Source organism: Cyrtonyx montezumae, unplaced genomic scaffold (genome assembly GCF_038088225.1).
Source record: "Cyrtonyx montezumae isolate F1298 unplaced genomic scaffold, pur_monq_1.0 scaffold_24, whole genome shotgun sequence".
NCBI lineage: Eukaryota > Metazoa > Chordata > Aves > Galliformes > Odontophoridae > Cyrtonyx > Cyrtonyx montezumae.
Genome location: NW_027071981.1, coordinates 8,201,537 through 8,227,308, shown reverse-complemented (window position 1 = coordinate 8,227,308; position 25,772 = coordinate 8,201,537). Strand labels below are relative to the sequence as shown.

Below are 25,772 nucleotides of genomic sequence, written 5' to 3'. Positions count from 1 at the left end.
CTGTTGCTATGAGCCCTTTCAAGAAGTCCCTCCCCCGCACTGTCTTATGTGTAGACAGGTGAACTCGAGTGAACTATCCTACACAATCCTACAGGCCTGCTCGTTGTGCTTGGGTAGCAGTACCTCTTGCATTCTCTGGTGGCTTTGTAACGTAGGCATAGGCTGAGGTGAAGTTACAGTTGAACGGGAACGTCTGAGTTGGTCGTGGTTTCTGATGTCTGCCTGTGAAGAGAGAACACAGTGATTGTTATCTGCTACTACTCACATTGAGACGTTTTAAAAGCATTTGGATACAGCTCTGTATTCTGGAAATTCAGCATTTTAAATCATAGTTCTGGAATGCTTCACCTATATTTAAGACTGCCAATGCTGAAAGATTGATGGGAAAAGGTATTTAATGTTTAGAGATGGGAATAAAATTATGCCAAAGATACCATGAAAACTGGTGCTGTGTTCTGTGGCAGAGATGGCTTCAGTGGGTGTGCACTGGGGAGGAAGGTAGTGCTACATCTGTGCATCAGGGCTTGCTCACTTGCAGCAGTCTGCAGTAACTCCTTTGTGCCTCCTGCTGGAACGTTTAGTGCTTGCTGGTGGACAGCATTTCTTTGCTGTTAGGCTAGAATTTGGGAAAGGTGTCTGCCACCTGCAATCTAAGTGTCCTGAGATGTCCTTGGTCTTACCACAGCTGTCCCTCGCTCAGTGCCCCATCCTAAGTGCACCAGCCATGTTTAGAGGAGTGTTTTCCAGGAATTTCTGTTTTCCCCTTGACCATGTGTGAATTCTCTGGGTCTGCAGCACTCCACTAAGATGTTCCTCACAACCTGAGCTGTCGGGTGCAGGAAGGACTGCTGTTTGCTTTGAACCTTTCTAGTTTTATTCTCTGTGAGCTCTACTTCTATTCAACACACCTCTGTACCACAGAAAGTTCTGCACCTGAACAACAACAAGGATCCTGTTAGCTCATGCTCACCTCGTGCTTTTCAAAGTTCTCAAGGAAGAAAGCTGCAGGGTGATGTGTTTTTGAAACTCATGACCTCATCTGTGCTGTGCTCCCCCGTCCCTGGTGTGCTGCTGCTGCTGGATATAGGCGACAGAGACCGGGCTCAGTTTAGTCTCCATATGCCACTGCGGCTTGCAAACTGGGTTACAGTCAGTGTGATTTCATGTGAGCAGGAGGATGGCTATTTTTGCTAATTCCAATTTAGCTTTTCTATCAGAAACATACCTACGAGGCAGAAGCCATTCCTGGCCTGCTCCTGTTATATTACAGGATTGTGACAAGAACACATCACAGAATAATGAACAGAATAATGGAGCCACTGAGGGGCACTGTGGCCCCTCACGTTCAGCCTCAAATAGAGGTGCAAGTTTCGTGCACTTGAGAAAGCTTGGCACCACATTCTTATTGCAGGTGTGCTCTTTTCGGTCTGTGCAGTTACTGTTCCATCTACAAGGCTCCTTATGAAGATGGCATTAGGGGAGGTGAAATAAAAGAGCAGACATGATCAAGCATTGGAAGAACTCACTTTTTTTTGGACTGCTGAAGTCCAGGATTGTGCGTGCAGTTTTATCTGGTTTGATACAAGGTGAGGATGGCATAATCTAGTCATTATCTTTTGTTAAAACAAAGTCACCAGGATTGGATATACCTGTTGGGAGTTTCTGTGGGAACTTCAAGCATAATTGAAGCAAGCTGTGGACTATGAGCATACTAAGGTACTCCCATCTTCCAAGGGAGAGAGGGTGTACCTCACAGTGCTGCCCATCCTCCAAGTGTACAGACCACAGATCAGCATGTGGTGCTGCCCTTGGGCTCAGGCTTTGCTCAGAGCCTGTCTCCAACCCTATGGAGATACAGACATGTCTGTTGGTTGGGGTGGGGTTGAGGGAACGCAGCTATGGGAGAATACTGTGTGTCTGAAGCATCTGCCTGTACTGAGCACACAAGCAGAACAGGGTGCTGGGGGTGTGTGACTGTCACTTAATGTCAGCCCTCAGGCTCAGCATCACTTAAGTCTGAACTCCTGTAAAGTACCTTAATGGGAGCTGCTGTTTTCTCTTGCCTCACTTTGGATCAGTCCATTAGACAAGAACTTCTTGGTTAATTAAGAGGGGAAAAAAAAAGAGCAAAGCAGTAATTAAATGAAAATATGAAGCATGCACAGCCAGAGGGCTCTTAACTTCTTAACAAAACCCTCATTGTAATTTACTGTAAATGTGGCCATAAAAATAAAGAGGACAGAGAGCAGGAGGCAGCACACTCAGCATCTCCCAACAGAGGCAACACAGACGGGGAGAACCTGCAGCCATCTATCTTAGTTACACTGTGTGCTGATCTCCTGTTCAACTCTAACAAATTCTACTGCCTCTGCAGCATGAACCAGCAGCAAATACCACGGTGGTTGTTCCAAAAAGCAGATGACCCCCTGACCAACAGGGGCAAGGGATCCGTGCAGGGACCCTGCAGATCCTGCAGCCCCATGGACCGTCGTGTCTGGCTGCATTGGCAGAGAGCTGGGTGACCTGAGGTAAATGTTGTCAGCCGGAGCTCGGTCTGGGGAGCTGTACTCCCAGGCCTGATGATGTGGCATATGCTGATCATTGGTGGGAGAGCAGAAAGATACAGAAGGGTAAAGGGCTGAAATTGATAATGCCCTGCTGTAGTTTCCGAGGTTGGGAAAGATTGGAGAGCAAAGACGACTGGCAGTGCTGAATGATGTTGTGGCCCCTGAGTTTGGTCTGCGTCCTCCCTAGGGGGATGCTGTTAGAAACCAGGGGTCAGCCAGCATGGGGGTGAAGCAAAGTGAGCCTGAAAGCCAGACTGAGGCCCTGTGCCCAGCACTGAGCCAAGGGGCTGAGAGGAAGAGAGCCGTCACCCAAGTCCTGGCATGGCATCATTTCTCCTCACAGTTTTTTTTTTGAGTGAAGACAATTTCCTTAAAACCCTTTAATGAAATTATGTCTTTAGAAAACATCTCCTAAGTGTCCTCCATTGGAATTGCTATGTATTTATTTGGTTTGGCTTGAAGGGCATCCAGGAAAATATTCTTGGGTGCCCGAGCCCTTATCCCTTTGGCTCAGCCCAGGGCAGTGCTGATGGCCTTGTGGCACCCCACAGATCCTCCCAGCACTGAGCTCTGCTCTCTGTGACAACAACATTGCCTGCAGGGATGGCATGGAGCTGCTACAGGGGAGTGTCAGGAGGGTGAGGGAAAGGTATTTCTAGGGATTTCCAGTACTGCCCGTCCACAGCCCTTGATTTGATTTCTGTGTCACCTCTCCTGTTCTGTAGGTGAAACCAGCCAGGAAAGAATGAATGATCCCTAACAGTAGTTTTCATGCGCTCTTTTGAAGTAATTCTTTTACAGCCAAGCAATAGAGATCAAAATGCATTCAGCTTGAGAGGTAATAGCCTATAAAAATAACTAAAAAGTTAGTGCACGGACTGTTCAGTGCTGAGATTGAAAGTAAAAAAAAAGATGAAAGTAATTCTCCTGATAGCTCGTGAGAGTGCTGATTGATGCAGCTGTCTTTTCACTGGCATTTTCAAAAGCCGGAGCTGAGCTTTTTTAACATTACTTTGATAAACGGATGTTTTGTTAAACTCCCACTGAGCTGAGACGGTTTGTGACTGCTGCCGTATTTCTAGCTCCGATACCCCAGGACGTCAGGATTTGTGCCTGCTGGTGCCTTCATTCATTGCTATGAATGACAACACCCCCTGGTGCCTGCTGGTGCCTTCATTCATTGCTATGAATGACAACACCCCTCTCCTTTCTCACTCGCCTTTCATCATGCTCTCTAGTTCTCCTCACTGCAGCCCTGCTGTCCCATTTCACATGCTTTGACATCACAAGGCAGTGTGCCTGCTTCCACCTGAAAGCACCCAGCTTGGAAGCACCTAGAAAACGCAGGATGCTCTCACTTTTTGCTGGAGGCTGGATGCTCAGGAGCTGTAGGGTTGGGACTCCTTTTGTTATCATCTCAAGTACAGAAACTTGCTGCTGAAGATGTTGATCTCGGGCTCAAGGATCAGATCCTAAATTCTAATGGTAGCGTGGAACTCATGTGTTGTGGTGGCCAAGTCCTTGGATCTCTGGTATCTGAGTTTCTGCGTACAACAGACAGGAAATAAGGATGGAGAAAGCTTCTCATTTAGAGGCTCGAGGATCAGCTCATGGTTGTTCATGAGACACTTGGAAATTACAGGCAGCAATTACAGTGGTGGAAGAGAAAATGACAGAAGATCTATTCATCCGTGGGCTCCTAACTATTGATAATGCTGTGTTTGAGCAAGGTAATTGCACTTCAGAGGGAAACAGTCTCTTAGAAATAATTCCTGATGGCTTGTTTTTTTTGTTTTTTGTTTTATTTCTCTAAGGCAGTGTGAACGAAGCCTGTAGCTGCCAATAGCCCATTCCTAGGGCAGGGTAATTTCTGTTTTAATGATTTCACAGATCTCACTGCAATGTTTCCCATCACCTGTTAGATCTATTGAGAAATATTTCATTTCCTGTGTAATAGCGCAGCTGATTCTCATGAGGTTGCTTAATTACACCGACATTTTGGAAGATGAATGAAAAATACAAAGATTGTTAAAAACTGAAACGTTACTTACAGTCATGAAGAGCCAAGGGCAATGATTCAGCCTCATTATATGGGTATGAACAATCTCTTCCAGTGTTGGCTCCCGTTCCTGTGTAATTGCTGATGGGTTTTACCTGATTTGCAGAGGTTTCAGGAGTGAGCATTAATCTCCCTGTGAGATCCAGATTAATTGGTCTGGTTTTGCATGGTGGAGAACACTGCAAATCCACGACAGTGTGGCAAGATGGAGGTAGGGGACCTTGTACAAAAGGCATAGCAGCATCATCCATGCTGAGTGGTGGGCTCAGAGCTAAGCAGCTGGCAGCTCCCCTCTCACTTCTTGTCCAGCACAGCTCCATTGGTTGCCCCTCTCCCTCCTTTCCCCTTCCTATCAGGGAAACAGTTCCACATGCATTTCAGCAGGCAGGAGCTGCCAAGCAGTGCCCACAGGTGGTGTGTCTGGGCCAGCTGCAGCAGGAGCTGGGCACTGGCTTTGACTGGGGCTTATTTCATTGAGATTTAGAGAAGGGGACTGCAGTGTGGGACTTGGCTGGGCTTATGAACTGGAAGTTTCTCCTTTGCTTCCACATTGCCTAGCGTGATTAGCAGACCTCCACATTCGAGGCAGTAATGCTTCTCTGTTTGCAGTGTGATTGATTTTTTTCTTAATGTCTCTCTTTCATCAATACCAAAACTTCCTGGATTTATCTTAATATCCTGGTCAGAAGTATCCTATCGATCTGAACGAAACCTGGGGAGATACAGCGGGAGTTCCTTACAGCCACAAAGAGAGCAAACAGCCTCCATCTGCTCTCTGCTTCGTGGCTGAGCAGAGGATGGGTGCTGCAGCCCTTCCTGGGTGGCAGCTCGCACTGTGAGCTCAGCCCACCACACTGCTGCATGAACACACATCGCACGTGGAGAAAATTCTCCCCAGGAATCACAGGATGGATTTGTTTGGAAGGGACCCTAAAGCCCCACCCAACCCCTACCCCTGCCATGGGCAGGGCTGCCCCCCACCAGCTCAGGGTGCCCAGGGCCCATCCAACCTGGCCTGGGGCACCTCCTGGGATGGGGCACCCACAGCTCTGGGCAGCAGTGCCAGGGCCTCACCGCCCTCTTGAGTGCAAAAAGAGAATGTAACCAAAGCAGCACCCTCAGCTCTGGCTCCACAAAGAACACTCACACACGTCCTCCAGGCAATGCTTTCTCCTGTTTATTTCAAGAGTCTTTGTAAGAGCTTCATGGCAACGATCCCAGCGCCATTTCCAACCTGCTGCCCTGTGTATGAAGGGAGCCAAACATAACCGCTCTGTTTGGTTGCAAGCTGTATATAACATAGCAGTAGATCTGCGTTCAGTGAGCTGAGTATGGCTTTTAGTCCTCTGCACTCAGAGATCTTATCCTGGGAAAATCCTGAGCTGACACTGAAAATCAGCTGGGTGATGAAAGCACTCACAATTACTGGCTGTGCTGGATGTCAACCCAGAACTGAATCATTTTTAAAATGTCAATTGTTTAAACAGACTTCAATCTTCAAACTCATTTCAGTGTGTTGTTTGCTGGGAAGCAACATCTCAAGGAGAACAAATATTGGCACTTCCTAATCAACCAGTTACAGGAATTCATGTCTGCAATGAATGCAAGGGGAACGTGATGCCACCTGGAAACCAGCATGGATAGGCCATTCCAACCTCAGTTCACACAGTGAAACACAGCAACCAGCAAACACCAAACCCAGGGGAATTAACAGAAGCAAAGTTCCTCTGATGTTCATTGTAACAAATAACTGCAGCTCAGTTAAAGAGACCTATCAAGCTGCGTGCCTGTAAAAATAAACAAGAGTTAAACAGGAATACCTTTGAGCAGACATATTCTTTTCTCACTTGAGTCCTTCCAAATTGAACTGAAATTTGCTATTAATTTTGCAGAGAGCGTGCAGAAAGCTGAAGCTCCCCAATAAGCTGAAGTTCTGTGCACCTGTGTAACTGAAGGGACAGTTTTGATTTGACCTGTTTGTTTGTTTGTAAATAAACAGTATCTGTGTACACAACCAAAAGCCCCCATATACTTTTCAGCTGTTGTTGGTTTTGCTGCTGAATGAAATTAGAGATGAATTATTACCCACAGCTGGATGTAGTTTACTTCCAGGGACTACAATTGATTCCTTAATATAGAAATTAGGAGGTGACAGCTATTGAGAGCACACTTGGTGTTTGAATTGCACACTGCCCAAATTATCAGTAATTACGTGTTGTTCTGTAACCAGTCATTTTGCATCGACTTGCTGCCTTCAGAAAGCAACCTTCCAGTTTGTGAACTGCAAGGGGGTCACAGGAATGTCTTATCTGCATTTCTTAGATGATCTGACAAAGCATCAGCTGCCTCAGGGTCTGATCCTGGAAGCACTTGGGCTGTGATGCTGCTCACCTCAGAACCCACCGGTGTCCTTGTGCCCCATGCTCAAGGAGCAGGCTGGGAGCTGGCTGGCCCCTGCCTGAGTGCAGCGTGGATGCTGAGACCGAAGGGGAGCTGAGGTGCTGAAATCAGGACCTGCAGCGGACCTAAGGTATTGCTCATCTGAGGCATGGAGCAGCCTGGCTGTCATCTTCCCCAGATCGGCCCTGCAGTGCTCACCTGCTGGATGGAGCGCAGCGAATGTAAGCGTGTGGCCCTCTGCCTTTCCTCTGCATCTCACACATCATCTCTGAATGATCCACATGAGCCTGTGTCATATCAGGAGCAACTTCGGGCTGCGAAGTTGTCTGTGGTTTTACGATGGAACATGATGCACGTGTGTATTGAAAGCAAAGTAAGCCTCCTTTTTTTTCTTCCCTTTCCTCACACTTCCCATTCTTCTGGGTACAGCAGGAGCGCTGCAAGTGGGACCATATCAAGGCTTCGGAAGTAAAAGGGGTCAACAGGTGGCAGTGTTCATCAATGCAGGTACATTTGGTATTTTCTTTCCCATCCTACATCACCAGTACTCATAGCCATGTGGTCTGTCCTTTCCCAAGGCATGGGGCTTGGAGACAGCTGATCTGTACGATCCCACTCTGTGGCTGTAAGGAACAACCCCGATTGGCACAAAGGCTGAGGGTTTGCATATGGGTTGTTTGATGCACACTGCATATTTCGTGAGTTATCCTCTGAGAGTCAAGTATTTGTGCCCTGAATTTATTACGTAAGGTAACTTTTATGGTATGATTTAAATTCAATATTGAAAATGTGCATTGGTTTGGAAAGGAACATTAGTAATCCAGTTGACTGATCCCCCTGCCTCTCACCGTGCCTAGGAACTCCACTCTCTTCACCCAACAAGCTCTGTTTCGAGACTTGAACTACCCTAGGTCAATATTTTTTAGGAGAAGAAGTTAGAAAATACCAAAAAGAAGGTTAAGAATGCTCTCACTGCAATGGGTTGTTGCTGTGTAGTTATCACTTTATCCCACAGGCCATCGGGTTTATACTGAGCCACTGTCCCCAGCTATCCATCCTCCACTATAAAAATATAGCCCAATCTGGGGTACAGGCACCTGTTATTTAGAGTTTCTGCTGCCTGTACAGCTGCTCATCAAGCAATGGAAGTGTCTGGGTGTGAGACAGCAGGCAGATGAGAGGAGTGAATAAGGAAAGATGAACCATCTGATCCTAAGCTAACTTTCAGGCTGTCCAAAAATAGAACCTGGAAAAATGCATTCAAGACTGTAATATAAATCCCAAGTTACCTGAAAAGAAAGTGCAGTCTAGTGCAGTGTGCTTTCATTTTCCCACTTATTCTTTCAGCTTCCTTCTCATTTGTGCTTCAGTCTGTGTCTGGGCATTGCAGGTATCTGCTTTGTCTGTGAAGAAATACCAGGAGGAATTCTACTTGGTGCACCTAGCGCACATTTAGGGTTTAATTAACAAAAGGAACAGCCTGCTCTGGGGAAATCTGAGTTGAACCATACACAGTATGTGAGGGGAAGAGTTAGATGCCCAAGCATTGCAAGTGTTACAAGAAGATTCCCTAAGAAAGCTGAAGAAGGAGGAGGGACTACAAAGGACTGGTTCCAAGTCCCCATGTCCTCCTGGTTCATGTGCTCATGCACATGGGTGATGAAAGCCCAGGCAGTGCATCAGCAGAAGAGTGGGGAGATGGAGCTCGGTTTCCATGCATCCATGAAAAGTACTACTGACTACAAGGGAAGCATAAGATCACTCCTTCTTATGAGTCAGACCCCATGCAATTGCCAGGCTCTGAACCCTGTCAGGAACTGGGCTTGAGGAGCCAGAGGGGCTTAGTGATTTTTATGGGGCTTAGACACAAGCTGGGGAGCCCTGTGGTTGAGTCACGTCAGTTTGTGGGTAAATGAGAGCTGCAAGAAATAGGATCCTGGCAGAAATCAGGGCATATGTTTTCTTTATGTCCCTCTGAGGCTAAGGAGAAGCGGAAGGGAGGTTTTCTAGGAGTGATTAATTTCAAGGAATGAGACATTGCACGTGAGTGCAGAGAGATCAGCTGTCCAAAGCCCTCAAGGAGCCGAGTTCTAAGAGCCAATCCATCTACCCCTAACGTCAGTGGGACCTGCAAAGCGTCCTGCCGTGCTCCTGCTCAGGGCTCCAGGGTGGCTTCCAGATCAGACAAAGGCAATCAGAACCAGAAACATGAAAATCACAGAGCGTGTGTCTGCTTTTGATTGGGCTCAGAAAAAAATGCAGGAATGGCAGGAGGAGGTGTATGCACAATTTCACATTACTTCACATTTCCCAGGCAGGAGTAGGTAGTTTGAAAACAATTTGCAAACGTTTCAACAAAACCCTAATTGCAGTTATAACATTTATCCTTTAAAAACAACTTACTGAAAAGATAAAAACCCTTAATTTGCAATTTTGTTATCATAAAGATGCAGCTCTTGAGCTCCCAGAACATTATGCATTTGAACTCACTTTTACAACTATAAACATAAGCAATTCTGCTGCACTAAAGCCCACCTGCCTCTACTTACGCAGCACTTGACACAGCAGGGTCTGCTCAATGAGCAACAGTCCCAGCGATGGCGAAGGAACTGGGGTACAATCCTAAGGGAGGTCTAGCTACAAAGAAAGCAGTGTGCTATATATAGATGCTCTTAATGAACAAGCTTGAGAACTGACACTCAAATGCAGCAGCTAAGACGAAGTGCATACACAGACCCATGCAGCTTTGGGGGTCTCTGCAGCCAGGGAAGCTCCTGCCAAACCAAGGCTGCCTGAGTGCGGCCTCTGCCATACCAAGTACTTGTGAACTCTGTATCAGGTAGACAGAAAATGTAAACATCAAGGAGCATTTCTGACCAGATGCATCTCGATAAAAACTGCGACTACATTTGCGGTACACGAGCCATGTGTGATGGTCTATCTGATGCTCCGATCCCTTCTCCTTTAGACAAAAGATGCAACCACTGCCACCCTTCAGCTGGCAATCTCTAGTGTGCAAATGCTCACATTACAAGTTAATTCCCCGAGGTTCAATTCTGAAATGATGTGCGTTCCTATGAGTTAAAAGGAAAGCAAAACAAGGGAGACTCCAAATATATGCAACACAAACCAACACATTATCTATATGAAACTTCACAGATGTTTGAAAATACATTTCTAACATTCCTAGTCCTTTTTGGTCAGTTTTTTCATATATTTTTCTCCAACAATCAAACCAATAGTCATCATCCTGCCTACAACTATCCAAGAGGTTTTCCAGACCATTGTGGCTTCTAAGGCTTCAGCCTTAAGTGGTATTTCTAGCTGAAGTCTGGAGGAGACTTTAGTCTTTACAGCCTCAGAAGAGTGGTGTAGAACAGAGAAATGAAAGAAATGATCTAGACCTTTGCAAATATTCATAATAGATACTTGCAGGAATTCCTATGCACCCTTCCATCATGCTGAAACACACACACACTCAGACCAGGATTGTTTGAAGACACTCCTTCAGCAGTTTGGGCTAGCACCATTAAATATGAGTTAAAACATTCACAACAACCCTACGCCAATTTGTGATTTAATATCATTTTGAAGGAAGTTGGCTTCTGGAGGATCTACAAAATTCTCTGGAGTTTTGCTCCAAATATATGTTTTGTACAGCTTTTAGTCAGGCCTGTGGAAAACAAGTATTGTTGGAGCCTATGGAAAATTGCAATTAAATTATCTGCAAGATCCTCTACAACGTTAGGACAACAGAGAGAGCCTACGTTCATTTTAGCAGAGTATTTTCATGTGGAAGTAACACCATTAATAAACAGTTTAACTTACATTCTAGTGGAAATGCAAACATTTGACACCAGAGATGAACGCTGGCTTCTCTTGCATGTTTTCAGGTTATTCTGTAGGGAGGAACAGCTGTGCATGTTTCAACATGCTTCTTATGACTTATGATCTCCTGATTTTGAAGAGTTAGGTAGCGCATGGTGTTTCAAACTAGAATGGCTGGGAAAAAATTGTACGTCGTCAGGGGAATTCAGCCAATTTGATTCTCTACCACTGAGCTCAGTAGTGTTATTCAAGTGAAGCATGATCACCCTAAGGCTGGTGTAACTGCAGTCACCTACGTGTATGTTATATACAGGCCTGGTACGATGAACTGGCAAGAGCTTCAAGTGCAAAGTTCTGGCCATATCCAGACTCCAACGAACAGTGAGATACAACCCTTAAGCCTCTGAGTTTGAATCTGAAACTGATCTTGCTCAGAATGCATTCAAAAACAGAGTTTCGTTTCAGGCAATTTGCTGTGTAAGACGTTGGTTTTCACACTGTTGTAACTTCACACACCGTTCTTCTGAAAACACATCAGATTCTGCATCAAGGACATCCAAGTGCCTCACAAAACCCCCCTGGGGAGAACTGTGACATTGCGATAAAGATGTTACTGCATATTAGAGAAGACATAAAAACCCAAGAAACCAAACTGCCGAACGCCCGATGAATACTGAGTCTGCTCTGAAAGTAAAACTTTACCGTAGTTTGCAGCAATAATTCCACCTGAAATTATCATTTTATTTTTATCAAAGAAACAAAAAGAACTTCAAAAACTCTATCTAGAGTCACTGGTTTCTGCCAAGCGGTTGTTCATGATGGCTAGAGCACCCACCCCTGCAGAGAACCCGTTCTGCCTCGTGTTGATACAAACGTTCCTCGGGTAGCCATTGGCTGTCTCGTACAGCTGCTTTTGCAAAATAGCCAGAGAGACCTTGTTGGACGCCGTGAGCTCCCTCATGGAGATCATCTCTCCAGAGAGCCTCCTGCCGTCCGTGTCGCTGTCGTACTGCCCGTCGGCCTCCAGGGAGATTTTGTGCCGGCGCAGGCGGGCTCCCGGCGTGATGGCGTTGCGACGCCCAAGGCGGGTACTTGACTTATGGCACTTTGGGCAACATCTGCATCGGAATTTTTTCAACACCCAGTTCAAGAGTTGCTTGATCACAATTGAGATGACGTTAAAAAGAGAGTATATGCAACATACCCCCATTAATATAAAGATGAAGTTTCCGAATCTGTATAATCCCTGATTTTGGTACACAGCGTTTTGGCTGCTCACCAAATCTCCAAAGCCGATGGTGCTAAAGGTGACAAAACAATAGTACAAGGAGTCGACGTAGTTCCACCCTTCCACCAGCGTGTACATCGCAGAAGCACAGCACGAAAGCATGATGGCAAAAATTCCCAGAATGAGCAACACGTGATAAACAGATGGCTTCCAGCCGATGAGGCTGCCCACCCCCGACATAGCTGACCCTCTTCGGAAGTTGGGAGGTAGGAGACCACTTCTTCGCAGCTGTCTCTCATGACAAGCCTTCATGATGAACGCCAGGAGGGAGATAATGCGCTCCAAGAAGAGGTTGAAGAAGAGGATAGTCCCAGCACACCCAAAAAGACCATAAATGATGAGGAATACTTTTCCAGCCACTGTTGCTGGCGTGGTCATTCCAAAACCTAAGGTGTGGAGAAAAAGGAGGAATATTACTGCCACAGTTTTTCATGCATAAGTTCGGGAAGTACATAACTCATCCTCAGTCCTGTCTGAGTGGACAAAAGAAAGAGTCCTCCCTAAGTCAGATAAGGTCAACACGCCATCAAGTTTTGTAAAGAACAAAGAAAGCACTGGAAAGCTCAACAAGAAGTTTACAATGCTTGAGAGAGCAAAAACTTCCTGCAGACCTGAAAGACAACATATTCATGGGGTGACACTGTGGCCACTGGGACAGTACTGTAAGGTGGGGAGGAAAGCCTTTGTGAGCCCACATCACGCTGGAGTGCAATGAGGCAAACAGGTCAGCTCCCTGCTTCCACTGCGTGAACCAGCCCAACCTGCTGGGAAAGTCCTCTATTCATGAGCTGTAAATCAGCATAACGCTATCACCATCAAAGTCTGATTACGCCTCCTGGCTGAGAAGTCTTCAGGTTATATAACAGAAGAAAAAAACTCCCAAAGTTTGAGCGCAATTTTGAAAATAACACCACTGTAACACTCTAACCAAATCCCAACTGTGTCTTGCAAACCTGATGTAGTCACAAAGCAAAGGAAAAGCCTGTAGGTACTGTCCTTGCTACCGCTATTGTTCTCTGTGCAAGTACTTGGTGATTCAGTCAAAAATCAGTCTGATAGGGCTCAGGTGATTGATTGTACTCTCTAGATAAATAACCTGGTATAATTAAAATGAATGGTTAGCCAAAAGTGGCAAGCTGAAATTTCTTTACCTCATTGTTCCTGAAATTGCTGAGCAAGTAATATACTCAGGGAAGTAAATATCAACAGCAGACCATGCCAGTGAAAGTTTGCTAAGAAAAAGACGAGCTGCATTTAACAGATAATGCAAAAATAATGAAATCATTAAATCTAGTTTATTATCCTTATGCACCTACAAACAGAGAAACACTTCCTATGTGTAGCGAGTTGAGATTGCTGCCTGAAATCCATTTAAATATTCATGAAAAAAGCAGAAGTGAAACATTTGCATAGTACAAAAGAATAAAACAATTACACAGAGGTAATTAGCTGTTGTTGCCTGGGTCCACAGCCTCTCTGTTTTGTTGTGCTGAAGATCTACCTTCCAAGCAGGCTTCCCAAAGCCTACCTCGCTGTTCCCAGATTTAATAAGGGTGGGTGCGAAGGTTTTAGTCAGCTCCTCTTCTGCGGGGCAAAGCTGCCCTCTGGGTGAGCCTTGCTGCTTGCAGGAGCCCTCTGATTTGGTGATAAATATCCACTAGTGGTCTCCAGAAGAAGTCGGGAAGTTTGTGTGGCTGCCAGCAAGGAATACGCAGCCAGCTCATTAGGGAGACGGCATCTGTCAGCCCATGCCTCATCAGCAAAGTGGTTAAACACGAGCTTCACTGTAAGTGCCTGACTATCATAATCAAAATAAATGGGCTGTTATGCATATGGCTAAACACATTAATTAATTAAGAACTTAAAAAAAACAGTGACGGTTCAGACCGAATTGTAAGTGCACTGAAGTTTTTTAGTGTTTTCTGGTGCCATCAGTGGTGATGTGTATATTCACACAGTTTAAGTGAGATTTCTGAAGCATAATGTAACCAATGTACTTATGCAAGGTGAAAAGGTAACAAGAGTGCTATGGCATCCACAAAACAGGCAAAGATCATGTGCAGGTAACTGCAGTAACACCGGGTGCTCCCTCAGCAGCCAGCAGAGCACTCATGTTTCTTTCTCTACAGCGTCTGTCCCTTTGGCACCACCCAGATCATGAGGGGTCAGTTATTGCCACTCTGCTCTTCACCATACACCTGAGCTCAGTCCCTCCACAAGGCCAAGTACGACCTGATGCCCAGACTAAATAAATTCACCCAGAATACCTATACTTCAATTTTCATGGCAGCGGCATATATGGCTATATAGATGGCAATTAAATATATAAAGTTAATGCTGGCATTGACTGTGTGTCTCAGACAGTTTTTCAACTTCTCTCATTCTAATTCTGCCACACTCCAACCTATGACTTTGGATGCACAACCTACGGCAGTACTAATTTCACTTGTTTGATGACCCTCTACCCAGGGAAATAGAATTGGTGGAGATGAGTTGATAAAAGCTCCCAGATAATGCATCGGGTAAGTGCAGGCAATTACTGAGTCTCTTATTCTTACTTGCATGTTAGGTTTTGTGGGTACTATTCAGCCTGCAAGGTTTTGATATGTTTAAGCTGATGATTAAAGCAGGAATCAATGTAATGTGACGAACTTACGAAGAGATATGTGCCTGTGACTTGCTTCCTGTTGGTTTTGCTTTTGAGATTAAAGAGGTTGATAGTTTTCCAGTTAAGACATGTTTACTCAGAAATGGAAGAAAGTTTTGGCTGCCTGAAAACTGAATGCAAGAATTCAGAAAGCAGAAAGTTTTCCATCCTCTGCCATAAGGCACTCCCACACTACATTCAAAGGAATAATAATAAAAAAAAAAGCCCTAGAATAGTTGAATACAACTTTTAAAATAAATTATTTCTCTAAATAAAGAAAATATCTATAACTGGAACGCTACTACCAGGCAGAATTAATTTCTTGAGATACAATGACCAAGCTCTTAACGGGCTGGTTTCCAGGAACATAGGTTACAGAAAGATAAACTAAAAGCAATCAGTTTTGGTTCCTATCTGCTCCCTAGTTGCTTTATTTACTTCATGGCTTTCCCATACTCTTGATAAGTTGCTTCTGCCCAACACGTACGCTGTATCATATTTTGTATTTTGAAACTAAAATTCTGGATTAGGGATCTTGTGCTCCCTTCAACCACTTTTCACCTGCCAGCACTTCATCACTATTGCTTCTGACAGAACCATACCTGTCTATTTCCCAGCTACCTCTCATTTATTCTGCAGCTCCTCAATACCTAATATCCAGGAACAGTTGCCCTGGATACAGGGTCACAGCACAGAGCAGATCAAACTGCTGCAGACTGAGCTCTTCTGCCACATACGCAGCTTTCACCCAAGGACTGGGAGCACCACCTGAGTCAGGCTTTTCAGGCTATAAATGAAGAAGTTATTTTTCCTTAGCATTCTTGACAGCGAGCTTTATCAAAATACCCTTCTTTGAGGCTCAAACACTCCACTTTTCGAGAGCTTTACCTAAAGCAGCACTCTGATAAACTCGATGAACATAGTGCCAAGCCAGGTGACCACTGCTTCCTGTTACACCTCTCCTATTGAAATATCAGTCTTGAGACGATTGCTGTTCACAAGAACCCACCCTGGGAGAATGATGGAGATGAACTGAACATCAAGGAGTTTCAAGAAGCTGTGAGGAATCATTAAAGGCTTTCAACAGTACCACTTTTCCTCTCTTCATACACATCTGCAACCAGGTTGCTGGTTATCCTAAAAGCTGCTCTGCACAGTAGTAGTGAGTAACTGAAACTCAACCCTCCTCAGTGCCTCTCTGCACTCCATCCACCACCCACAAGGCCAAGGCTGGGTTTTCACTCCTTTCAAAAGCAAACTCATTCCTATGACAGTAAGCAGATTTGTCAGACTCTGTTGTAAACTAAGCTTCCTTCGTGGAAAGGAAAATAAGATTAACAATACAATTTTTTAATATACCTACAAGTTTTCTGTTTTAATATGGTCAAAAGATCACCTCAAGTGTTATCAGTTTGATAGGGGTCTAAGGCGATGGAGATGGCCCCAGGGAAGGGCGGTTTACATGTTGTACTGAGGGACATGGTTTAGTGGGGAAATACTGATGGTGGGATGGTTGGACTGGATGACCTTGGAGGTCTTTTTCCAACCTTGGTGATTCTATGATTCTTTGATTATAGCCTTGCTGCTTATGTACATCTACCTTCCCCTCCTCACTGCAGGGCTCCCAAGTGTGTTTTTCTCCGCTGACATCTAGCTGAGCTTCCCAAGAAAGATTATCAATTTCTAGTGAGTGCTCAGCACAGACATTTATCAGATCAAGTGGTATAACTTTTGTAAATCTGAATGATAAATGGCCCTGACAAAGAGATGCGCTGGAGCCTCAGCTTCACCACCAGCAGAAGCACTCTTGCTCTATTCGTTTACCAGAAGTAGGCAGGCCTGTTTTCTGTGTTGAACTGCACGTTGCCATTTCTATGTGCATGATGAGAACAAAAGGCACACCAAAGACTAACCCCAAAAAACCCTACTCATTTCTGTAGACAGATAGCCCAGTGAGTGCAGAAGGAGGCTCAAGTCTGGCCAAGCTGCTTTGGTACAGACAAGCCTAGAAAGAAACAGAAGTGTCTCTAAATTAGTTTTAAGGTCCTTGGCTGTGACTGGCTGCTCCTCTGTGTACACTGTATGAGCAAATGGCACCGCTAAGCCCCCAGCACTGACAGAAGAGCAGCAGCAGCTCCAGCAGCAAGGCTAATAAGCAGCTCCCTTTCCTCCTGCCAGCATCCCTGAGCATGGGGCACTCAAAATTGGTCACTAATTGCTGAAGATGGCTAAAGGGTGGCCATCTCTGGCATGTTTACATTTGAGTATACTTGCCAAGTCCCTGGGCTAAACAGAGATAGAGGCACTCAGCAGAACTAGCATCTTTCTTAACTTCTCTCTTAACACAGAGGTCACACATAAATTTTTTTCCAATACATCAAGTTTTACAGCTGTTAAAGCACCATGCACTTTCCTTTGACTGCAGACCGTGTCCTTTTGAATTGCCCTAACCCAGCCCAGAGCTGCTTCTCCTGGTTGCTTCCACACCTGATGATCAGAGTCCTCTCTGGTTTGTTTTCTTTCCTTATCCTCCCAGCTGGGAGAAGAACATGTTGCTATTGTATTTTCTGGAATTGTGGTGGTGTTAATAATGGAAAATTATAGCCCACACAGTCCTGAGTTGTTTGAATAAGTTATATTGCTGTGGAAAAAACACTTCCCTGCACTAGTGGCTAATTGTCTTCAAATCCTGCCTTAATAGCTGTTGCAGCTGTATCAGAGCCTTAACCTCATCGCAGGTTCTGCACAGAAGCATCTGTCTCAGCTTGCTGTGCTGCTGAACCTCAGCAAAAGCACAGAGATTTTGAGACTATCAGAGGACACACCTCTGAATTTAGAGTAACCACTTAGGAAAATCCCCAAAGAAAAGTATGGTAAACAAGACACACACACATTCAGTCTCAGTACTCGTGGACACACGCGAAGACAGAGCCTGCAGACTCCAGGAGCTGACAGTTCCTTTCCTCTTTTGAGATATGCCAAATGGCTGAAGCTGTGCTCTGCTGTCTACGACCTCTCCACAGCCGTCAGAGAGCTGATGATATAACTCCAGGTGAAGTTTGTTTCAAAAGTTGGCTACTCTTGCCATCGTAATTCCTTACCCTTAAAAGCAGCTTCAACTCTTATTTTCCTCCTATGTTTTTGAGAATCGTGTATCTAAGCAACACTCTAAGAGGAACAAGCTTACGCTTTGTCATTTTAAATTGATCCAAACATAAGCATTCACATTAGCTTTTGTTGTTTATTAAAATCCACAGTTGCATTTCAGACTCATGTGAGGACCCAAGGTTGCAGAAAAATGAATTAATAACAGCTGCAAGGAAAAGGACTAATGGTATCCAAATTTTGTTATATTCCTGAGATAATATGCATGTTACAAAAGAATACCTGCACGTGCACTCACAACCCCGCTCCTGCGAAGCTAAGAAATAGAATTATCTGAATTTCACCAATGATCTTGGGCGTACGCCTTACACATGTGAAGTGTGAGTGCTGCTCCTGGGCTTCCCAAGCCTCATGCCTGGGAAGGGCTGTCCAAGGGTTACATCATTGGCTACTGCTAAAGTCAACGATATTGAATGCCTTACCCACTTCATCATTCACTTTTCATTTTATTTTCCTGGTCCCATCAGCTCTGTCAGTAACAGTTGTTGTAAAACGATGTTTTACCCCACTTTTCCTTTTTCTTTTACACTGTAGCCATCTTCAGCCCAAAAGACTTTAAGTAGACTTGACTGGATGTATACATTGAGCACAAGTGATACTGTAACTCTGTGTTTATCCTGGGGAGATAAATGTATTGCCTGCACAATATTCAGCAAAGAAATGACAAAATATTGAACGATGAATAACCAAGAGGATTCCATTATTCTTTTTTTAATTGAAATTTACTAAGCCATTGCTTTTTCATCTATGTGCAAGGAGCACTTACTATGGATTTTTAAACAAGAGTAATAGCAGTGCCTCACCCGAGTAATCTCCTACATTAACATCAAACCTTTCAATTTCTTATCTGATTCCACTCCAAAGCTTTAATTACTTGAGAAGGCTGTTAATGCTTTCCTTCATCTAATGTAACTACATTTAATTTTCTTTCTTCTTCTCTTTGTTCAATTCAAGAGAGATTGCATTTAAACCTTCCACCACCTACAGCTCAGTGCAGTGCCCGCTGCCATCAGCAGACCCATGGAGCTCAGGGAGATGCATTAACCCACAGCAGTGACACCTACAAGGAAGTGCTGACAGCATCAGGTCTGCATCTGCGTTACAAACCAATAAAAGGAGTAACATGGGACTTCTTAAAGCTCAGTAGAATGTCCCGATACTGACTTCAGCTGAAGCAAGCATTTGCGGAGCCATAAAATTAAACATATCTGATTTGTGTGGATTGCTATGCAATTACCCCTTAGTTAAAATTATTTTTACTTTACTTAAATGCTTCTATTCACAGAAGATTTCGTTATCACTACCACAATTTTTATATGCTCCACTTCTCCAGTATGAACCTCGTTCTATGTCCTTATCTACCTATCCCCAAATACACTCAGATATGTGCTTAGTGCTCATACACAACTATTTGTTTTGATAAAGGTAAGCAATGTCTTCATACTAAAACAAAATAGGGATGGAATGTTCCAAGTTGGTTTTCTGTTGTTCTAACCATGACCTGACTACAAGGAGCTATAAAACACTCAGTGGCTTCAATAGCTGCGAAGGTACATTAATACTGCAGTCGGTAAAATAAAGATATCTGTCATGTTTTCCATCATAACAAGAGGAGGGGATCATTGACTGTTACATGAAGTTAACAGTCAACAGATCTACCCCATAACTCTTTTCCTGTTTTGTTCACAATGAAGAGCAACTGAGGCTTGCATAAAAGCAAGACAGAATGCTTGCAAAGATAGCCCAGCAGTAAATGTGAGAAAAAATGGAGTGTGTGTGTTCTGTGACAAACAGAAGACAACCTGAGAAGGGAGAAAAAATTAGACTGCAAAAAGAAACAAGAGTCAATAGCAGGACTAACACCAGGGTGATCAGGAAGAGGAAGAAACTGTAAAGCTTTACTTTTGAGTTTTTCTTTGGTAGTTATTAACTTGAAAGATTGCAAAGATGCAAAACAAGTATTCAAAGTATAATCAAGCACACAAACCATCAGTAGAGGAGGGCATGCTAATTGGGAAGGAGGGAGAGGAAGATGGAGGAATTAAGAGTGCCTGGGTGAAAGGGGACTGTCAGATAGGCTGTAACACAAGGAAAGGGGCAAGATAGCCAGGGGAACGGCAGGGATGGCAGAGGCTGGGGGCTGGACAGGCTACCAGGGAAGACCAACTAACCAACCAAACAACAACAAAAAACACACATCAAAAGCCACCCCCAAAACAAATTCAGGATGAAACCCTTCAGCACAGACACCTCAAGTCACCTGCATAATTGGGTGGGCGTTCTCCAGGTACAATTTCCCATAGTCATCCTCAACTACAAAGTCTCAAACTGTGATTTAGATTATTTTCCTGCTTGGAGCTCTCAACCCATACCCAGACATGCAGGAAATTCTCACCAGTGGTAGATAAAGAAATTAATGCTCCCTTGGGGAGGGGGATGGGTGGGATTCAGGGTCTCTTCCGACCCAAACCAGTCTGTGATCCCATGAAATATGCTGTTGATCAGCTGACCTCTGTCCTTTGCTCAGACTACCAGGCAAGAAAATAACCGTGAGAGGTCTGCCAGCACAGTGATCAAAACATCCCATGTGCCTAAGAGATCCAATCTGTCCAGAGCAGACCAAACTGGAAAGCACTCTCTTGCTGGCCCCGGACTGTATAGAGGGTGGACAAGACAAACAAGCAGTTTATTAGTAATACTTCTTGTCCTTCCAACTGCTTTCTTGATTGCTTCTTTTTGTTCGGACTTGAACAGGGTCAAACCTGGAAACAACTGCCCCTTAACTTGAACTCTTTGCAAAAGCATCCCAGAATTGCAGAGTCCCAAGGAAATATAATGCTGATGTTGACTGCAAACATGCTTTGCACAGTCACTTTTGGGTTTGCACTGGCCATATAAATGATGAAACTGCATCCACAGATAGCCAGAACCTTCCCCAGCTACTGCTAAAATACAGCACCAAAGAAGATGGGGCAGATCTATTCCCACCTTAAACCTTCTGTCAATCAGTTATCTGTGGAATTTCTTGCTGAATTATCACGTGAAATGTTTTGGGGCAGGCTAACTCAATGGCTGCCAATAGCACAGTGCAAATAACTGAACACGTTCTTGCAGAGTTGCAAGGTGCAGAGCCATCCAACTCCCTTCTGCATCTTGTTTCCATTGAACTGCTACCTTCAGCACATGTGGACCACTGGGTTTCTTCAAACAACTGACGTAGAGCCAAAGTAGTTTTAGGGGGGAGGGCTTATCCTGTCCAAGCCTTAGAGCACATACAGATGCAGTCTACTGAGGACACTGGGTCCCTGCAGAGGACCCAGGGAAAACAGGGTCTAACCCCACTGACACCCAGTGGCCTTTTCTCAAGCACCCCTAACCTAGACATACTGTATTCCAAAACAATCCATGTCAGTGAGGATGTGTTCTAAAAATCTTACGTTAAAAACTTTTTTTTTTGTACCAGAAAGCACCATTTGACCTCTCTACTTGAGACTGGTAGGGATGAGATTCATAGACTGAGTCAGAAATCCAGAGCTTCAGCCATTGCCCTGTGTCCTCTATAAGCAGAATGTATACTTGCTAGTACAAAGACCTATATCTGGCGAGGCTGTGCTTCACAACATTATACCACAGAGAAACCTTGTCTGAGTTATGCTCTGCCTTTAATCGTTAACAAAGCGCTGTGATCTGCATTTGTGGAAGGAAAAATTCATCTGAAATTCTACTGCCAGCCTGAAGAATTTTCTTACATGGTCCTGAAAATCTGACATGTTCAATGAAAATAGATTCGGCATTTCATTATTCAGCCACAAACAACACAACAATAAACCACAAATGCCCAGAGTGCAGTCGAAAGGGTGTTACATGTGCTGTTCAGTCACTCTGTGGGCTATTTAGGAAAATGCTGAAAGATTAGAATTAACAATCCGTTTTAACTCTACTTCCCTAAAGACCTCACTGATGTGCTCCTTGCCCCGAGGGTTTGCCTGTGCCTTGTGTTCGGTGTAATGAGGCACACTGCAGAACAGCACCAAGGAAATTCAGGAGCCGAAGCACCTAATGGAAGTGGTGCAGAGCAAAGGTCCTGATCCAGAAGGGTGGGGAATGAGCCCACGTCCCCAGCCACTGAGGGCAGGAGCTTCTCCCCAACCCTGCCCCACACCTACAGGAAGGTGGGAGGCCCACCCTGTGCCTTCACAGTGTGAAGGGATGAGGGAATGGGGTCACGGGGCTGCAGCTCAGTGAGAACTGGTGAGGGGAGGATGAGGACCTGAATTGTTTTGTCTAAGCTGGAATCCTTCGCAGGTGAGCCAGAGATAACCCGTGGGTGATGTCTCCTTGACAAGAGGGTGTCTTTCTGTTGGTTAAGCTTTCCGGTGTGTTGCTAGGACAGGCATGTGTTCAGCTGAAGTAACAAAGCTGCTTTGACACATGTATCTGATGCAGCAGTTGGGGAAGCAGGCTGTTTTGACTCTGAACGTCTGATAGCTCTAGGTGAAGTTAGGTAAAGACAGCTTTCTTCTCATCAATGAATCATGACATGAACGCGAGTGAATTTGCTCTGAACGAGTATAACACCAGTGTTCAGTTGGCAGTGGAACCAAAGGCAGATCAGAACGGTGGGCACTAAGTGAGCTGGCTGTGAGAGAAGAGCAGGTCTGCACAGCTGCTCCCCTGGGGTACACGTTGATGCAGTGCCCCAGGTTGCACTGTGGGAGTATGAGGAACATATTCCCCTGTTTACACCTGTCAAGAGAGCTGGAAAGCCCGGCCAAGTCCTTCACTCTGCCCAGAGGCACAGTGTCCACAGGCAGCAGGATGAAGTGGAGATACAAATGAATGTTTGCAAATGAGCAAGAAGCATCTTACACCTTCATGGCCACCCCAAAGAGTAGGCAGGGGCTGCAAACGGGGATGTGTCTGCATGTACACACCTCTGTCTGCTGTGGCAGCTGAAAGGACACAGCACTTCGCTGGGTACATCAATGTACCGACTCAGTTCTGCACCCGTTCAGCTCAGCAGTAGTGGTGTTTTTAAGAATGCGTGTTCCTGAGACGTAGACCTAACAAAGTTAGTTTAAAATGGTGCTCTAACGCCTGTTTCACCAAATGGACTCAAAGAGGGAAAGTTAGCGGGATTATTCAGCACAAAAATTAACGACGCTTAACAGCACGGCTACAGCCATCACCATGACTCTGGTACAGAGCTCAGTCACTACCGATGAAACATCTTCTGAACCAAACGAGTGTAAGCGCAACGGGGAACTGCGCGCTTCCTTCTTTTTAATAAAGCGAAGGCAATGCGCTCGTTACGGAACTTACAAAGTGGCGGAGTGAGGCAACGAGCCCGCTCTGTCCGCAGGGACGCGGCTCCTAAAGCAACACCGCGAGCTGCGCACAGCCCGGATTTACTCGGGGTGCATCTCCCTCCAGCTCTCCACGGGGCAACACGCGAGTCAAACAAAATTCATCCCCCCAAAACATCTGCCCACCCGGCACCGCTCTTTCCAAGCACCGATCCGCCGCCGATAACCGCAGCCAGCCGCAAGCCGGCGGCGCTCGGGGAACGCGTCCCCGCGCCATCGTGCGGCTTCGCACATCGTCTCACGTCTCCGTTCACGGACGCCCCAACTTCGCCGGCCCTCACAGCCGGCAGAAGCGCGGCTCCGCCGCCTGCAGCGGCCCCGCAGCGCTCGGAGCGGCCGTCCCGGCGCTGCCCCTCGGGACCCTCCCGGGAGCCGGTCCGAACCTTGGCGGCGCTCACTCACCTATGGTGGAGACGACGGTGCCCACGAAGTAGAAGGCTCCGGGGAAGTCCCAGCGGGGCCGCAGGGCGTCGACGCGGATGCCCGCGGCCATGGCCGCCTCGTAGCTCCGCAGGAAGGCGCGCAGCTCGGGCAGGCTGATGTTGAAGATGCGGCTGAAGTTGTGCAGGGTCCGGTTCCAGCGCAGCTGCGCCGCCGCCTCCGACGGGCTCTCGAGGGCCGAGAAGACGGTGGCGCCGGCGCTCAGGTACGCCGCGATGAGGGCGGCCAGCAGCAGGAACCGCCCGTTGTCCTCGTTCAGGGGCGCCGGGCGCCGGCGGCGGCGAGGACCGGCCGCCCCCCGCCGCGGCATCATCCGGGGAGCGGCGCGGCGGCGGCGGGGGCCGCGGGCACGGGCGGGCGCGGCGCGGCGGCTTCGCCGCGGGGGCCGTCGCTTCGCTGCGGGGGCCGCGGCTCTGAGTCATCCCCCGGCGGGGCCGGCGGCGGCCCCGGGGCCTCGGGCTGCTGCGGCGCGGCCTCGCCGGCGCACCTCGGCGCGGCCATGAGGGCGGCGGCGGCCCCGCCGAGGGGGAGACCGCCGCGGGGAGGCGGAGGCTCCGCGCCGCCGCCCGGTCGACGGCGGGCGGCGCGGAACCCCGGGGCGGGGGGAACCGCGGCCCCGGCGGGAGGGCCGCCCCGACCCCGCGCCGCGCCCGCGGGCCGCCGTGCCGGGGGCGGGACGGGGCGGGGCGGCTCCCACGCGGGGCTCCGCCGTCCGGTCCGGGCCGGTCCTCGAGCGCCGCGGCACGCGGTGGGGCTCGCGGCGCTGAGGGGCGCGCGGCTTTGGCTCGTGCCGCCGCCCGGAGCACGGAGAGGCGGCCCCGGCGTGAGCCGCTCGGTGCGGCGGGAGCTGATGAATCGGAGGCGTTGCGAGGTGCAGCTCTGAATGCAGTTTCTGGGCTGCACGGGCAGACCCAGCGCCGCGAACGAGCCGGTGCCGTGCTCCAGCTCAGCTCGAGCCGGCGGCTTAAAGGTCGCGTTTCCCCGAGCTGTGGGTTGCTTCTCCTATCCGTTGGGCTGCGGGAAGAACCGCAACCCTTTCCTTAGAATCGCTATTTAAGTAACGGATTTGTTGGGTTTTTTTCCTTTTAGCTCGCATCGGTGTAGTGCTGCAAAGAGGATGTGAGCGGTGGCGGCCCTGCCGGCGGGCCTGCAGCAGGTGGAGGCACGCGTGGGAAAGCTCGGGGCTTGACAGACCCTCAGTGCCACTCAGACAGCTCCAGGGACGGTGACTCCACTGCCTCCCAGGGCGGCCCGTTCCCAGTGTGACAGCTCAGTTGACAGTATGCCGTGCTGTGACAGCCACTGACGGGTTTAATCTCAACTTTTTACTGTTCTTCCGTGTGAAAGCATTTTGTTTGTAGAATTGGAAGGAGAGTGTCCAAGCGGAAGTACCAGAGAAGGCTGTCAGTCTTAAAAGGACTAATTTCATGTGCAGCCCATAAAATGCTAAAACCGGTTAAAAATAAAACAATTAAGCCAGTAAACCACCAAGTCAATAGCTGTGCGACTCACTGCAGATCTCAAGGACTAAAGAAGTGGAAAGAAGTGAGAAAGTAGAGCAGATCTAATCAAAATCCCATCGAAATGTGTGTGATGTAATAGGTCAGAGATGTACATCTCCTTTTGGGTGATGTGCTGCCTATGGAAGGATGCCACTGGTGGGATGCTGATTGGAATCACATAATAGGTAGGAAATGCACTTGTAAATTTCCATTCAAGAAATGGAGGAAGCTTAGAGAGATGAAAGAAGTATCTTAAGAAAGAAAGAAACTTAAGCAATACAGAACATGGCTTGGCTACTCCAGCACTGAAAAGACGATACTGTGAGTGTTGTTGAATCTCAGCCTCTAAGAATTAGAGCTTTGTCAGACTTTCAAAATGTTTTGACAACTTACTTCTCTTAAGGTCTTTAATTAACTCTTGCAATTTGTCACTGCTTTGCAAAAATGCTTTTTTTTTTTTTAACTGTGGGGGATAAAGAAGAAATGTCCATATAAATGTTTTTAAATTA

At 46.7% G+C, this 25,772-nt stretch overlaps 1 protein-coding gene across 3 annotated transcripts; it reads right to left on the bottom strand.

Annotated features, from left to right (window-relative positions):
- Positions 1–138: 138 nt before the first annotated feature.
- KCNK12 (potassium two pore domain channel subfamily K member 12) lies at positions 139–24,240 on the bottom strand. 3 transcript variants are annotated; one of them, XM_065739620.1, is made up of 4 exons: positions 23,723–24,240; positions 10,855–12,528; positions 8,316–8,429; positions 139–222 (listed from the first exon to the last, which is right to left on the bottom strand). In XM_065739620.1, the coding sequence occupies exons 1-2, from the start codon at positions 24,072–24,074 to the stop codon at positions 11,633–11,635; spliced, it is 1,248 nt and encodes a 415-aa protein (XP_065595692.1). In that variant the 5' UTR covers positions 24,075–24,240; the 3' UTR covers positions 139–222; positions 8,316–8,429; positions 10,855–11,632. The 3 variants fall into 3 exon arrangements, with proteins under 3 accessions (XP_065595692.1, XP_065595693.1, XP_065595694.1); XM_065739621.1 differs by lacking the exon at positions 139–222 and adding an exon at positions 5,788–6,413; XM_065739622.1 differs by lacking the exon at positions 139–222 and adding an exon at positions 7,426–7,643.
- Positions 24,241–25,772: the final 1,532 nt, after the last annotated feature.